At 44.8% G+C, this 16,640-nt stretch overlaps 1 protein-coding gene across 6 annotated transcripts in view; it reads left to right on the top strand.

Moving 5' to 3' along the window:
- The first annotated feature begins 840 nt into the window (after positions 1-840).
- ANAPC1 (anaphase promoting complex subunit 1) overlaps positions 841-16,640 on the top strand; it is a 60,064-nt gene continuing 44,264 nt past the window's right edge. For 2 of the 6 annotated variants that reach the window (XM_077925496.1, XM_077925494.1), the window contains exons 1-11: positions 843-1,009; positions 2,534-2,770; positions 3,874-4,035; positions 6,671-6,722; positions 6,986-7,089; positions 7,578-7,660; positions 10,054-10,127; positions 11,728-11,876; positions 13,032-13,252; positions 14,838-15,044; positions 16,170-16,265. In XM_077925496.1, coding sequence (XP_077781622.1) covers positions 2,558-2,770; positions 3,874-4,035; positions 6,671-6,722; positions 6,986-7,089; positions 7,578-7,660; positions 10,054-10,127; positions 11,728-11,876; positions 13,032-13,252; positions 14,838-15,044; positions 16,170-16,265 — 1,361 coding nt within the window. In that variant the 5' untranslated portion in view covers positions 843-1,009; positions 2,534-2,557. Of the gene's footprint in view, positions 1,010-2,533; positions 2,771-3,873; positions 4,036-6,670; positions 6,723-6,985; positions 7,090-7,577; positions 7,661-10,053; positions 10,128-11,727; positions 11,877-13,031; positions 13,253-14,837; positions 15,045-16,169; positions 16,266-16,640 lie in introns of all 6 variants that reach the window. The other 4 variants (XR_013392123.1, XM_077925498.1, XM_077925497.1 and 1 more) reach the window with 4 other exon arrangements.

Here is a 16,640-nt window from a genome sequence, read left to right as displayed (position 1 = left end):
GCTCATCTGACAGTGGCAAGAAACCAAGTATTTAGTCCCTAGATTCAGGTAGGTAGCTGTGTTGGTCTGACGTAATCGAAATAAAAATAATAAAAAATTAAAAATTGTCCCATAGCACCTTATAGACCAACTAAGTTTGTTCTGGTATACGGCAAGTGTATTCTTAGCCCAGAAATGGAAACAAGAAGAAATTCCGACGAAAGAAGAATGGCAGACGAAATTAATGGACTATGCAGAATTGGACAAAATGACAGGAAGGATTCGAAACCTGCGGGACCAGAGAATTACAGAAAATTGGAAGAAGTATATGAATTATTTGAAGAGCAACTGTAATCAACAAATTACGCTAGTAGGGCTACAAGACGTTTTGTAAGGAGAAATATACGAAGTGTTACAAAGTAGAAAAAGATAGAGATATTGGTTATGAGTTTGAAATGTAATAGGGAAGATAAGAAATGCATACTGAGAGATTAGATTGGAAAATTTTCAGACAGGATTGATGGAAATAAAAAATGTGAATAAGATGTAAAAGTATGTTTAATTACTGTTTAAAATAATATATTAAAACACTAATAAAAATAATATATTAAAAAAAAGTTTGTTCTGGTATAAGCTTTCGTGTGCAGGAACACTTCTCTACAAGGTGCTACTGGACAATTTTTTATTATTTTTATTTAGTCACTGGTCCTCGTGCCCTCTCCAGGGACTGTTGCCCTGCCCTGCCCTCTCTTTGCTGCCCTAGCAGCTGGGGAAACCCCCAACCCCCAACGCCACCAACCCCCCACTCCCGCGCTTCTCCCCCGGGCGCTGCGTCCCCCGCGCTAGTCCCGCCCTCGGCCTGCCGCGCGGGCGGTGATGGGAGTCCCAAGATGGCGGCGCCCGTCTGAGAGAACTTCGGAGGGAGACCGCGCCGCCCGCCCGCCCGCCCGCCGCTACCCAGGCAAGAGACACCGGGAGGAGCCGCTGGAGCCCAGGCCCGCAGCCGACCGCGCTTTCCTGTGTCACTCAGGTTCGTCAGCCAGTTGTTGCCCCCCAGCCCAGCCTCTCCTAGCCTCCCTCGGACCCGTTACCCATCCCTTCCCGCGGCTCGCTTCCTTCGGCGCGGAATCGGGGCTCCGTATCGCGCGCGCATCTGCATCCCCGCCCCGCGCTCGAGGCGCGTGCCCTGCGCGCGGGAGGAAGCCGCCGGGTTGGCATGGCTCTCCTCCCGGGCAAAGAGGTGTGCGGGTTGCAGCCTCGCCCGGCTCATCGATCCCGGAGGAGGGCAGGGTGACTTGTCCATGTCCTAATAATAATAATAATAATAATAATAATAATCATCATCATCATCATCCATGTCCTAATAAGAATAATAACCCATGTCCTAATAATAATAATTGTCCATGTCCTAACAACAACAACAATTTAAATATTGGATATATTGTGGTTGTTATTGCTATTGCTTTTATTATCATTTAGTTTTTATACCGCCCTTTATCTTGAGATTGCAAGCTGTGTGTGTTTTACAATTTTAAAAAATGCATACCATAATAACAATAAAAAAGCAATCTCTTTGGTAGAGAAAAGCACCCCAGCGACCTGTTTTTTCTTCCTTTTCCGATTGGGGTTTCCAGTTTTCTTCTTGCCAGGACTCCTCAAGCAGGATGTATGGGAAGGGGGGGGGGGAGCACAAGTGTCAAGCTTTTTGGGTTTGCAAAGGGCAGCAATCACTGGGGATATTCGTAAAAAGCATAAGAAACACCAAAGCCCGCCTTTGGTGCTGTTGAGCTCAGTTGGACTCCCAATTGTAAACACATAAGAGGATTGCACTGTGAAGGTTGTTGAGTTGGCTTCCCCAAATAACCACAAGATTATTATTTTTTTTATGTTGCCCATTCATCATATGTCCAAAGGACAAGATACACACCAAGTGGTGTGGTATTCCAAGGATCCTCTTCCTTGGAAGTTTTTAAGCAGAGGTTGGATGGCCGCCTGTGATGTAAGCTTCTGTTGAGGTTCCTGCAACTCTACAATTCTACGAGCAATGTGTAGCCTAGCCCTAGAACATATGCTTGGAGCCAGTGCTTAACTTAGGCTGCACTCCTAACCTCAGTTGCTTAGGAGTGAGCTTATTGAAGTCCATAGGACTTATTTCTAAGGATACATGGTTAGGATTGTGTGGTTACTCTGTCAACCATAAGATATTCCTTTAATACACGGCATCTGTTACAAGTCAGTGCACTTCCATTATAAAAGCTTGCTCCAGTTGATTCAAGCATTTTCAGTGTAGGTTGATCATTTTCAGTGCAATAAAAGGGCCGATTTGGGTGTCTGGGCTGAACGATGAGGGTGGAGACACTTCTTCAGATATACAGTACGCTTCTATCACAATATGAGTACCGGCACCTTTATATTTTTTTTTAACCAAAGAAGCACTGGTGATGCTAATGACAAATGAGGGCAGCCAAATGAATAAGGGAGAGTCGAAGTATTGTGCATGCTGAAAAAGTCACACTTGAAACCACCTCTGCTTCTATATTGGGTCTTTCTTCAGAAATAATGTTGATATTTGGAACTCATGTCGAACATCTATGAAGAGAGGGTAATGATGATTGCAGCAGGGGATTTGCAGGAGTTTGTCCCTTTTGGCCGTGACCACTGCAAGCACCACCCGAATGCGCTGAACCTCCAACTTCGGCAGCTGCAACCAGCCTCGGAACTTTGGTCGTCGGACGGAGCGGCCGGTTTGGTGGGATCCCTTCAGGAAGTTACGATCCACGAGAAACACAAGGTAGAGCTGCCTTTGGCGTCAGCATTTAAACCAGACAAAGCCTATGTGCCAGTGTGCCGTTGGAATAGCTCTGTTGGTTTGAGAATGAGGCTCTTAATCTCAGGGTTGTGGTTTCGAGTTCCAGGTTGGGCAAAATATTCCTACATTGCAGGGGGTTGGACTAGATTGTCCCTTCCAGTTCTATGGTTCTGAATCAAAATGATCAGCTGATGAGGAAGGGAAGAGGAGAAGACGTGATGGGAAAATACAACGGTCTGTTAAAATAGTTTCTAAGTCATAGGAATAGGTGGTACACATTTTGATACTTTATTGATGAGTGAACGCTCAATGAACCATAGCTGTCAGCTTTTTCCCTTTTCTTGCGAGGAATCCTATTCGGAATAAAGGAATTTCCCTTTTTAAAAAGGGGAAACGTTGACAGCTATGCAAGGAATGTTAATAACATGAACAGATAGGTCAGGGGTCAGCAGACCTTTTCAGCAGGGGGCCGGTCCACTGTCCCTCAGACCTTGTCGAGGGCCGGACTATATTTTGGAGAAAAAGAAGAAGAAGAATGAATTCCTATGCCCCACAAATAACCCAGAGATGCATTTTAAATAAAAGCACACATTCTACTCATGTAAAAACACCAGGCAGGCCCCACAAATAACCCAGAGATGCATTTTAAATAAAAGGACAGATTCTACTAAGCCAAGTTACAGGGAACCAGGCAGAGGGCCTTCTCGGTAGTGGCATCTGCCCTGTGGAATGCCCTCCCACCAGATGTCAAGAGAAAAACAACTACCAGACTTTTAGAAGACATCTGAAGGCAGCCCTGTTTAGGGAAGATTTTAGTGTTTAATAGACTATTGTATTTTAATATTTTGTTGGAAGCCGCCCAGAGTGTTCCAGAATTTCCCTTTAAATCACTTTAGTGCTCCTTCTGGCCGTGAAAACTGAAATGTGTTCAACTTTTACTGATCAGGGCAAGATCGGCTTAATGTAGCTACAACTAGCTAGGACCATTCTCTGTTCCCTACTAGATAGTCTTTGAAAAATAATCACACCAATAAGCATAATACACAGCATTTGCTAATATTTCTTATTCATTTCCCCCCCTTCAGGAAAGTTGGCAGCTAAGGAAGGGCATTAGTGATGTTGGCGAAGAAGTCGAGTACGATGAAGAGCTTTACGTGGCTGGCAATATGGTCATTTGGAGCAGAGGGAGTAAAAGCCAAGCTTCTGCAGTTTACAAAGCGTTTACGGTGGACAGCCCTGTTTTGCAGGTATGGAAAATGGCATGGTTTAGCTTCTTTAGCTGCAAGTTGCATATGAAACCGAGGCCAGAATTATCCTTGCACTTGCTTAGGAGAAAGCCTTGTGGGGATCAGTGGCACAGATATGCAGGAGTTCGGGTTGTGTGGTCTTTTTATATAAGCAAGCAGCAACATAGGAAGCAGCCTTATGCCACGTCAGGTCCATCTGCCTCAGTATTGTCTGCTCTGACTGGCAGCAGCTCTTCAGGGTTTCAGGCAGGAGTCTCTCCCAGCACTACTTGGAGGAGGAGAGAATAATATGATGGGGGCAGAGAGGAGCATTTTTATTGTATATTCATTACTGTAGTTAGGATTATAACATGTTTTCTGAATCCCGCCAGGGATAAGGCAGGGTAGGAGAATGAAAAATGAATGGAGATTGTGACTTAGGTGAAAAGAGTGTATTACACAGGAAATGCTCTGGTGTGTGGATTGTGTCATTTTGCCAGTATTGCCTGGTGTAGTAGTATATTTGCGGAAATAATTCTTTTCTTACTTTAAAAAAAAAATGTTTTAGGGACTTCCGGGTTGGCGCCATCGCCGAATGGCGGACTCCCTCCGAGCTCCGGAGGGAGCCTGCTCGGCAGGGGCTGGGTCCTACCGCACCGGCGTTGCGGGGACCCTTAAAAACCACGGCCACGGAGGCCGTGGACATGGAGACTCGGCTGGCACCGCTAGCGCCCTCCCGACTCGTGAAGGAGCCTTTTTAAAGGCTACGGATCGGGTGCCGGGGAGAAGCGTGGTGCTTTGAGTCCTTCGCTATCCCTGCCGAGCGAAGCCGCATGCCATCCGGCGGAGAGCGCTGACTTCTTCCATTGAGAATTCGGACTTTTAACAACAACCCGTGAGTAATTGGGAAACCGGGTTTAAAAGGAGAAAAAAAGAATTTTTTTTCGGATTTGACACGATCGGGGGGGGATCCAAAAAGGAAGTCAGTCCCCCTCCCTATTGTAAACCTTCCAAAACAAGGACTGGGAAACCAAGGTCCAAAAAGAATTGTATTAAACTAAGAATTCCACGATGGGAAACTACAAGAACTGTGCTGGAGGAAGAATTGAGGGAGAAGGAAAACGTAACCCCCCCCCCCCCCGGGAACCGGGGTGATTAAGGAGGGAGCCTGGCGAAAAGCGAAGGAGATTTTGACAGCTGTCAAAGTAGCTGTCAAAGTCGGAAATACAAAGAGGATTTTACTATGAGGACTTTGCTGGTTAATTTTGTTACAAATTTTTTACAATCTGTTAAAATTTGGATACAAAATGGCGAAAACATGGATAACAATCGGATTTCTGGACTAGAGAAAACAAAGTTACAACAATCCCCCTAGAGGAGTTTCGGGACATTACAAAGAAGGTCGTGAGTGGAAAAATACCATTGGAATTCTACAGGACTGGTTATCTTCTGGGAAAGCTGCAATATTGTGTCTACAGGGTGTTCAGCTAAAAGAGACAATAGAACTTTTCTATTGAAGAGGGACTGAACGCAAGTTTTTGTTCCTGAATAACAATAATCCCTGCAGACTTACTAAATTTCTGAACAAGAACGTCTTAGCAGCAGAACAAGAGGAAACTAGCAGCAGAACAAGAGGAAACAAGCAGAACAAGAGGAAACTGGACTACAACTTGGAAAGAACAATGGGGGGAGGCCTATTAAAGATTTGAAGCTAAATTGTTTAAAAATAACTTTATGAATAATTATAAAAAGAAAAGCCAGCAAGGAGTTGGGGGAAAAATGGGATTTATGGATTTTAACAATTCCAGGCAGACAACATAGATTGGTGATCAGAGGGAAATTAAACCGGGGACAGCGGGGGGAGAACTAGAATCCAAAGGCTTGTCAACTTTTTTCTGAATTGGTTTCTTTTCATTTACTATACCTTTTATTTTCTTATTTCTTATATTTCTATCGTGTGGGGTGTTTTTATCATTAAAAAAAAAAAAGGGGAAATTGTGGAATGGAAATGGGGTGGGCCTTGGGGAGAGAACTTTTGTCTTTCAATATGAGGATTGTATAAATTTAAATTTAAATTTGAATAATGGTTTAAACAAATTATGTTTTAATTAGAACTGAGAACTTGTGGAGCCAACAATATGAAAGGGGAATATGGTAGGGGTGGGGGAAGGGGGGAGTCCCGGAAAGTAGATGTATGAAAATAAGGCTTTGAACGTACTTTAATTTTTACTTTCTGTACTTTTGAAAATTTTAATAAATATTATTTAAAAATAAAAAAATAAAAAAAAAATGTTTTTGTTGTCCTGACTCAGATGTGTTATGTATTTATTGTAACCCACCTTTGGATAATTAAAAGAGGAAGGTCTGGCTATACATTGAAGGAAGTAAATGAAATAAAATAAGCATAGGCACTTGCAGATGGAGTTTGCAAATAGTAAATGCAAGCGGTTTCTGCCTGAAATGGCTGCCCCTGACCGGCAAAACGCAAATGAAGACGTGGGCAAACTCTGGCTGTTCAGATATCTGAATCAGCTGTTCGTGTAGTGAGGTTTGGGTATAATTCTTTGTGTTCAGATAACTGAGATTTCAAATAACGAGCTTTCCGATAGCCAGACCTGGTTTACTCTTCCTGCTGAATATTTTTATTTTGTTTCAGGCATTGTGGTGTGATTTCTCTATACCCAAGGATAAGTCTGACAAAACGGAAGGTATGTTTCATTTTTATTAGGCTTCATTTGAAGTCTGGAAATACGTATGCCTCACTTTTCTCTCCTCACGAGTTGTTTAAAATCTGCTTGCAGGCGTCAACATGAAAAACAACAGTAATAAATGATCCAACTTGAAAGGCACCATCTGTTGCAATATGCTATAGTTTTCCCAAAACCAAGTGTGTGCAATGCAGTCTGGTTTTGGGAGAAGGGTAGCTGAATGGAAGGTTATTAAATTATGCTTATTTGTTCCCCAATTTCAGATAGCACCGAAGTAGTAGAAAAGTGTATCTGTATATTACAGAGCTCTTGCATAAATATCCACAGCATTGAAGGAAAGGATCACATTGCTTCTTTGCCCTTTCAGGTAAGCATATGTGAAAACCAAATTCAGAAATCGGGAAGAGTTGCTGTGATCACTAAGCCTGGCCTCCTGAGCTGTCATATTTCTTTGAATAAAGAGTTAATTTAACAGACGCCGTGTGAGTTATTGCTGACTTGCTCCCGGCACCTGCTCCTGACATCCTTGCAGGGAAGTAAGAAGCATTATCCGAGTTCAAAGACATATTCCAGCCAGGCAAAAAAGAAGGGGGCAAAGCAGGGCTGGCAAAGGGCATGGCTTGTGGGGTGGGGGGTGGCTTGGGGACAGTCCCAAGGGAGAGAGAGAGACCTGGAGGGCTGTATTTGACCCTTGGTTCCCCACCCATGTTATAAACAAAGCAGAAATCATTTGTGTCCTGGTACCTAAAGCCTTGACATTATTTGCCAGCTAGCTGAAAATCAGAAGCTTTCAAATATCATGGATATAAACATGTGAATAATGTTTTTTAAAATATAACTTTTATATATATATAGGTAGCCAATGTCTGGCCAACAAAATATGGCTTGCTGTTTGAACGTAGCAGTTCTTCGCACGAAGTGCCTCTTAGCCCAGCCAGGTAATTAGACTTTATTGATTCTTGACTGCATGGTAAGAAGATGGTCCAGTGTCCTTAGTAAATGTGATGGCCCACACATTATGTGGCTCTTTAACTTCATTCCTTGGCATGTCTCTTGGCAGGATAATTCTGTGGTTAACAGAGTGGATAAAAATCTCATGAGATTTTCCTTTTAATCTGATTTTAATTTCTAAATTTTCCAAGTTATGCTAAGTGTCCCTTTGAAAATAAACTGACTTGAAAAACACGCAGGCACCTTTGTAGCAGATTGGTATCAATTTAAAGTACATACAAACGTGTCAATCACTTAACCGAAAAGCCCCAGAAGCATACACAGGTATTTGGACAGCATGAATATCTGCAAGAACCAGGTTTTTTGTGACTATGCTGTGCCTCATCCTGGAATTGTAACCTGTATCAGTTCGAAGAGTGCAAAGCACAACATGATATTAGTAATAATAATAATAATAATAATAATAATAATAATAATAATTTATTATTTATACCCCGCCCATCTGGCTGGGCCTCCCCAGCCACTCTGGGCGGCTTCCATAGAAACCAAAAATACAGTAAAATATCACATGTTAAAAACTTCCCTGAACAGGGCTGCCTCAAGATGTCTTCTGAATGTCAGGTAGTTGTTTATCGCTTTGACATCTGCTGGAAGGGCGTTCCACAGGGCGGGCGCCACTACTGAGAAGGCCCTCTGCCTGGTTCCCTGTAGCTTTGCTTCTCGCAATGAGGGAACCGCCAGAAGGCCCTCGGCGCTGGACCTCAGCATCCGGGCAGAATGATGGGAGTGGAGACGCTCCTTCAGGTATACTGGACCGAGGCCGTTTAGGGCTTTAAAGGTCAGCACCAACACTTTGAATTGTGCTCGGAAACGTACTGGGAGCCAATGTAGGTCTTTCAAGACCGGTGTTATATGGTCTCGGTGGCCGCCCCCAGTCACCAGTCTAGCTGCCGCATTCTGGATTAATTGTAGTTTCCAAGTCACCTTCAAAGGTAGCCCCACGTAGAGTGCATTGCAGTAGTCCAAGCGGGAGATAACCAGAGCATGCACCACTCTGGCGAGACAGTCCGCAGGCAGATAGGGTCTCAGCCTACGTACCAGATGGAGCTGGTAAACAGCTGCCCTGGACACAGATTTGACCTGTGCCTCCATGGACAGCTGCGAGTCCAAAATGACTCCCAGGCTGCGCACCTGGTCCTTCAGGGGCACAGTTACCCCATTCAGGACCAGGGAATCCTCCACACCTGCCCGCCTCCTGTCTCCCAAAAACAGTACTTCTGTCTTGTCAGGATTCAACCTCAATCTGTTAGCCGCCATCCATCCTCCAACCGCCTCCAGACACTCACACAGGACCTTCACCGCCCTCACTGGTTCTGATTTAAAAGAGAGGTAGAGCTGGGTATCATCCGCATACTGATGAACACCCAGCCCAAACCTCCTGATGATCTCTCCCAGTGGCTGCATGTAAATGTTGAAAAGCATGGGGGAGAGGACAGAACCCTGAGGCACCCCACAAGTGAGAGCCCAGGGGTCTGAACACTCATCCCCCACCACCACTTTCTGAACACGGCCCAGGAGGAAGGAGCGGAACCACTGTATGACAGTGCCTCCAGCTCCCAGCCCCTGAAGACGGTCCAGAAGGATGTTATGGTCGATGGTATCAAACGCCACTGAGAGATCCAGCAGAACTAGGAAACAACTCTCACCTTTGTCCCTAGCCCGCCGGAGATCATCAACCAGTGCGACCAAGGCAGTTTCAGTCCCATGATGAGGCCTGAATCCCGACTGGAAGGGATCCAAATGGTCCGCTTCTTCCAGGCGTGCCTGGAGTTGTTCGGACTGCTCTGTAGTAGGACTGCTCTGTTCTGTATATTCTGAGATATAATGTCACACACTTTGTTTATTTACCTATCTTACTTTTTGGGGGTTACATTTCAAAGTTTTAAATTAAAAATAAATTAAAAGCATAAACCAACTTAAAAACGATTTCTGAATGTGATACTAACTTATTAAAGTCAACACATACAGGCTGTATTCAAATGTCATGTTCTCTGATCTTCCGAGTTGTGGTTTGGAGGACTGGGAATAAGCGTGTCTCCTTCCTGCCTCCCCGTATGTTCCCAGCTTCAGGGGACGCTTCCTGGGTTGCCAAACTACAGTCTGCTGTTATATGCAAACCTTCTGTTATTTACCAGTTCATGATACATTTAGGATGCTGTACTGAGTTAAGTCTGTGATCCTAACCATGTCTACTCAGAGGTAAGCACCATTGAATTTAGTGGCGCTTACTCCCAGGTAAATCAGGTTAGGAGTGCAGCCTTTAGTTGCTGCTCTCCGTTTTGCCTGCAGTGCTTAATATTTTGCCCCATTTTCTTTTCAGAGAACCTTTGCCCACCATGTTCAGCATGCTGCATCCGTTAGATGAAATAACACCAATGGTTTGTAAGTCAGCAGGTAAAATATGTAATTCTTAAAAACAAGGAGGAAAAACAAGTCCAGCTGAGCAGTATTCGGAGATGCTTGACGAACGTTTTGCTGGTCCCTGCTTTTGGTGACATTTAGGAATTTGGAACACTAATTGCTTCATCAACTGAGCATTTTTTGCTCTGCTCTTTAGGAGAACCAAGCTCGCAGAGCAGCAAAAATCTTTCTAAGTCTTACAATCAAAAAGTCAGGGCACAAGAGGTAAAAGGATTGGGAGGGAGGAGGAAAAAAGCAAACCAACCTGGGCACTAATTATTAGTTATAAAATTTAGCAGGTCGTGGAAATAGATTAAAGTACAGGGGAAATCCTGGCACTTCCTCTTTCTCTGGAGGCCTCAATTATAGTATTTGGTAGCTGAAGCAAGGACTGTAATGTGATTGATTGGGGAGACCAAAATCCAAAAAGAAACCTTTGAGCCTTTATCTTAGTAAAAGACATTTTGCTGAAGACGTTTCAACTCTCTGTTGCATTAATGGTAGTAGAATTAGAAAATTAAAAGGGGGGGGTCTACCCCTAACAAGCACACACAGGAGAAATACTTTCATACTTTCCAAGGGGTCAGGACAAAAGACATTGATTATATTTATAAACTACCCTTTTATACAATTTTTTAAGTGTTACAATACAACGTATATGAAACTATCTTACAGTGCTGAGCTTGTGAGCTTTTCAGGAAAATGTAGCTGTGAATAAATTCAAGAGGTTAATTCTGCCCTCTCTAAATTTTAAAATAATCCATATTGGGAATGCCAGGAAGAGGTTTTTGTAATTAGCCTTCTGCTGAGAGGTGCTCATTCATTTTGTTAATATATTATTGGGACTTGTTTCTCATCCTCTAAAATGCAGGTGACTTACGTACTGCAATAGGGTGTTTTTTTTATGTTGAAATAGACATAGAAGTCTGCAAAGCTGAAAATAACCCAAGCAAAGGCATATTACTACAGCCCCACAAGGCCCCACATTAGTTCTGCACCACCACACTACTGCCTTCTCCTTGTTGCCAATGTTTACGATGGTGTGTGCATGTTGTTTTTGAACTACCGTATTTTCCGGCCCATAGGACGCACCGGCCCATACGACGCACCTAGTTTTTTGGGGGGGGAATTAAAGGAATTTCCCCCCCTTTATTTCCCCCCCCCAAACCAGGTCGGGGAATCCAAACCAGGTCGGGGAACAGCGGGATGGTGGTGCTGCGCCTCCCCGCTGTCCCCCGAGCTTGTGGGGCTGCCCAATGTCTTCCCGAAGCACCGGGCGCTCTGCTTTCAGCGCGCCCCGCGCTCTGGGAAGCAGGCTGCTATCCGCAGCCTAGGGAGCCCTGTGGGAACTCCCGCGGGCTCCCCAGGCCTGCTGATAGCTTCCTAAAGCCTGGAGAGCGATAGGGGTCGGTGTGCACCGACCCCTCTCGCTCTCCAAGCTTCAGCGAAAGCCTGCATTCGCCCCATAGGACGCACACACATTTCCCCTTCATTTTTGGAGGGGGAAAAGTGCATCCTGTAGGGCGAAAAATACAGTATGTCCCCTGCGTGGCCTTTTCTCTTAGGTGGCTAACCTGACTTTTCTCCCGCTTAGCAGGTTTGTTTGGCTCTGCCAGAGTACAGTACGTTGCCGACTATTCGATGAGAATTGTTTTCCTCAACGCTGAGCCTTCCATCCTAATGACGTACGATGCCACTCAGAGTGTGCATACCATCTGGGCACTTCGTCGAGTAAAAGCAGAGGTAAGGAGCCAAGTGCAGGATCCACGTGGAAATGTTAAAAACTAGGAGGCTCTGCTGCCTTGATCCAGTTCCAATACCTCGTCCCACCCCAATGACTGCTCTGAAGTAAGGAGAAAAACCTGGGGGGATCTGTGCTGCCACTGTTGTCAGAGGTGGGATGCCTCTGTATGTAGTTGCTCAAAATCATAAGTTTTGGCACTCAGGTCCTGCATGGAGGCTTCCCATAGGCATCTGTTTGCCCACTATGAGAGCCAGGTGCTGGGTTATATGGAAGCAAAGATCACCAGATTCTTCAGCATCAGCTTCGTTGGACTGGTCGTGTTGTGCGGATGCCTGATTATCATCTTCCAAAGCAACTGCTCTATTCTGACCTTTAAAATGGAAAGTGTAATGCTGGTGGTCAACAAAAGAGGTTTAAAGACTCAAGGCAAATCTTTAAAAATGTAGTATAAACACCAATACTGTAACTGGGAAACACTGGCCTGTGAGAGCTCCAATTGGAGAACAGCCTTTACCAAAGGCTTTGAAGACACTCAAACTCAGAACGAAAGGGAGAAGCGTGCTAAGAGGAAGGCACGCTTGGCAAACTCACCGTGATCAAATTCCGCCCGGAAACCTATGTCCCCACTGTGGAAGGACATGTGGATCCAGAATTGGCCTCCACAGTCACTTACGGACTCACTGTTAAGGCTGATTTGATGAAAGACAATCTTACTCAGCTATGAGTGATCACCAAAGAAGAAGAAGAAGAAGAAGAAGAAGAAGAAGAAGAAGGAGGAGGAGGAGGGTTATATGGACCTTTGGCTGGATCCAGTAGGGTTCTTCTTATGTTTTTTTATGATCCTGGACCTCTCCTCTCCTTGTTTAGTTGGCCCCTTAAACTTTGGATACGTTTCATGTGACAGAGCCTGGATAGCTCAGTGGGTTAGAGCGTGGTGCTGGTAACACCAAGGTTGCAGGTTCGATCCCTGTATGGGTCAGTTGCATCTTCCTGCATTGCAGGGGGTTGGGCTTCTTAGGTGCCATTCCACCTCTACAATTCTATGATTCTATGTTTTAAAGTTAGATCTGTACTTCAAGGTATCCTGTTACGTAAAAGCTATGCAGTTTTGAACAACAGCAGCCGATTTTTTGTGTGTGTGCTCTTCTCTGCAGGAGCAAAGCGCTGTCTTGAAATTCTCCGAACAGGTGGGGACCCCTCAGTATGCGGCCGCCAGCAGCTCCTTCACAGTCCACCTTCGGAGCCTCTCTAAGGGCGACTCGCCCGTGGCTTCCCCGTTCCAGAACTATTCCTCTATTCACAGTCAGAGCAGGTCAGCATCGTCCCCCAGCATTCACTCCCGATCACCCTCCATATCCAACATGGCAGCTCTAAGGTAGGCTGGTAAGCTTTGGTTGTCGATTTGCAAAGAACTATACGGGGGAACCATGCATGCTACAAATCCTGGCTTACTGAAATCTTCTGCGGGTGGTTGCGGCTTCAGACTCCAGCCTTAAAGGGTTGTGGAGGCAGGTATCATATCTTTCGTAAGCTGAAATGCATTCGCTGCTCTTCAGCTTCCCTAGCAGATTTTAGCCTCTCAGATCTTGCTGGGTCACCAACCTTTCTCTCCCACCGGGGCAAATTAAGACTCTGGTGGTATTCAGCTAACTTGGCCTTATTCATGCGAAGATTGGCATGAGTGCAATAGAACTTGCCCATGCACGCCCTGCACCCTTCCCAAATCTGGTCTGGAAAGTTTGGGGGAATCGCTCGAGCAGATTTAGGGGGCAGTTGGGTGGAGGAGAGGTTTGGAGAATCCCATTCTGCTAGCAGTAATCCTTGCGCTAATGGGACCCTGCCTTAGTGCTGTGTTGAACACAACCCCCATTTTCACTCTTTACTTCCTACATTACGAAACTGTGATAGGGACGTTGCAGTTTCCACATTCCACATTTTGGAAATGCTGCTGTAGAGGTTCCCTGCCCCCTTGGAACGTTAATTGCCTTGTCAATTCCTGGCCAGCTGCAAAGAACATTACCTTAAGAAATATTTCTGTGCTGGCTATAGCTTTTGGGAGTTGTAATGTAAAACATCTGGAGGTCGGTGGAGGCTTAGATTGTATGCTCCTGGGTGTTAGGGGCCTATTGCTTCCTTCTTGCAGTGCTACACGGCCACATTCACACATTCCAATAAAACCTGTTGCTGGCAGTTCTAATTATAGTCCTTAAGCAGGATCCAGACGCGGGTGGCGCTGTGGGTTAAACCACAGAGCCTAGGACTTGTTGGTCAGAAGGTCGGCGGTTCGAATCCCCGTGACGGGGTGAGCTCCCGTTGCTCAGTCCCTGCTCCTGCCAACCTAGCAGTTCGAAAGCACGTCAAAGTGCAAGTAGGTAAATAGGCGGGAAGGTAAACAGCGTTTCCGTGTGCTGCTCTGGTTCGCGAGAAGCGGCTTAGTCATGCTGGCCACATGACCCGGAAGCTGTACGCCGGCTCCCTCGGCCAATAAAGCGAGATGAGCGCTGCAACCCCAGAGTCGGTCACGACTGGACCTAATGGTCAGGGATCCCTTTACCTTTAAGCAGGATCCTAAGAGCCTGCTTCTCTTTCCCATCACCCCAAGTGCAAGTTTCAAGCAGTTCCGTACAAACTTAAGGATTGCGTCAGTTTTTCATCCAGGCTGCAGTCTCTTACACCGTGTTGGAAGCCGCTGTGGCTGCCACACAGCTCTTTGGATCCCCTTGCACAGTGTGGAAAGTGAGACCAGTGTTTTTTTTATCTCCGTATCATACATGCTGGTGCCTGCTGAAAGATAGCCGCTTTCCAGAAGCCCATGAGTTTATAGTTGAAGATCTGAAGTGGAGAATTAAAACGTAGACCTCCTCCTCTCTTGGAAGTGTGAGCACCTTGGCTTTCTGGTGGAAAAAAAGGGGTGTTGGGCGTGTAACTCATCACTGGGAAAAATGGTTTTCTTTTCACAGCCGATCTCACTCCCCGGCCTTAGGGGTGCATTCGTTCTCAGGAGTGCAGAGATTCAACTTCTCCAACCATGCACAGTCTCCCAGGAGGCACAGTGCCTGCCATTCTCCAAACAGTGCGATGGACTCGTTCTTGGCCCCGGAAACGGAACTCATTGTTCCAGAGCTTTGCATAGACCATCTATGGACAGAGGCCTTCACTACCACAAGGTTTGGAATAATCCTATCTATTCAGCAAGGGGTCTCAACAGCAGGGGGCTGCTTTCTCTTGAGTGGGGTGTTTTATTGTTTATAAAGTTTGGAGAAGAGAATAGCATTGCAAGTATGTGTCTGAACAGACGTGCCTGTCCTCCGGTAAAAGCAGAGTTAAGAAGCTGAGTGCGGTATACACTCGGAAATGTTAAAAATTAGGAGGTGCTGCTGCTTTGATCCAGTTCCATGCCTCGTCCCACCCCAATGGCTGCTCTGAAGTAAGAAGAAAAAACTTGGGGAGATCTGTTCTGCCGCTGCTCCCAGAGGCGGAATGCCTCTCTGTATGTTAGTTGCTCGAAAGCACACGTGGGTGGGGGGTGCTATTGCCAGGTTCAAGCAAGATTCATAATGGAGGATCTCATGTCATATTTTAAGTTATGTCAACATTTTATTTATTTATTTTAGAGTATTTGTACCCCGCTCTTCAGCCAAAAATGTCTCCCACAGTGGCTTACATGAAATCAGAACAAGACATTCCCTACCCACAAGCTTAACATTATAATAAACAAACAAACCAATTAATAAGAATACAGCACACAAGGGAAAAGGAACAAGGAGGGAAGAGGAAACTCAAAACTCAGGCATCATACTTATGCCATGATCAACCGTAATAAACCAAAGAAAAAGTTCAGATTGACACAAATCTATTCGCGATAGATGTCGGCCACATTCACACTGTACATTCAAAGCAGCGTGATATACCATTTTAAGCAATCATGGGTTTCCCTAAAGTATTCTAGGAGCTCTGGTTCATTAAGAGTTGTTGGGGGAGACCCCTGTGACACTACTGTGCTTGGCCGTATCTCCTATTGTTTCGTTCTTGATGCATTCCATTTCTTTCAGTTGTGCTAGAAGAGTTAGTTTGCTCTTTTAGGAAAGGTTTAGTAAAGCTCATACCCAGATTGCAGACTGCAAAACTCTGATTGTGCAAAGTGGATTCAGAGATGAAATAAAATGGGGGAGATTTTCCTACGCCTAGAATTGCTCTGTTAGGGAAGCATAAAATAATCTACAGTTTAATTTGTAAACTTTAGTTGAGTAAGCTTAACTTTATTCTTCTTTTGATTATTTGAATATTGACAGAGAGAAGAATTCTCAAGCTTCCAAAGTATTTATTACGACTGACCTTTGTGGGCAAAAGTTTTTGTGCTACTTAGTGGAGTCTCAGCTTCAGTTACGGTAAGTGCATTTCGATATGTGACTTTCTCGAATTTTTGTCTAAAATACTGGAAACATAACCAAAAGAGAGCTGAATATTATTGCAAATCCCAGTTTTAGCATTCAGAAAGGGGACTCATTCGCATATCATCGTAAATGAGAAATATCACAGACATACGAGAGGCCCCATCAGTATTGGCATTCCGCTGGCTCTTGTTTAGGCAAGCATTCCCCTGAATGTGAACTTCTGATCTTAATGCTTTAACTGTTTTTAAACTGTTTTAATTGTCAGCCTTTTAAACTGCCTTGCATGTATTAATTTAGAATGCTTTAACGCTCTGATGAAATTGTTATTGTGTATTTTAATTACGTAGGAATTGTATAATTGATTTTGTA

Source organism: Podarcis muralis, chromosome 3 (genome assembly GCF_964188315.1).
Source record: "Podarcis muralis chromosome 3, rPodMur119.hap1.1, whole genome shotgun sequence".
Classification (NCBI taxonomy): domain Eukaryota; kingdom Metazoa; phylum Chordata; class Lepidosauria; order Squamata; family Lacertidae; genus Podarcis; species Podarcis muralis.
Note: the sequence above shows the minus strand (reverse complement) of the source record. Positions and strands in the feature narration are given on the sequence as shown.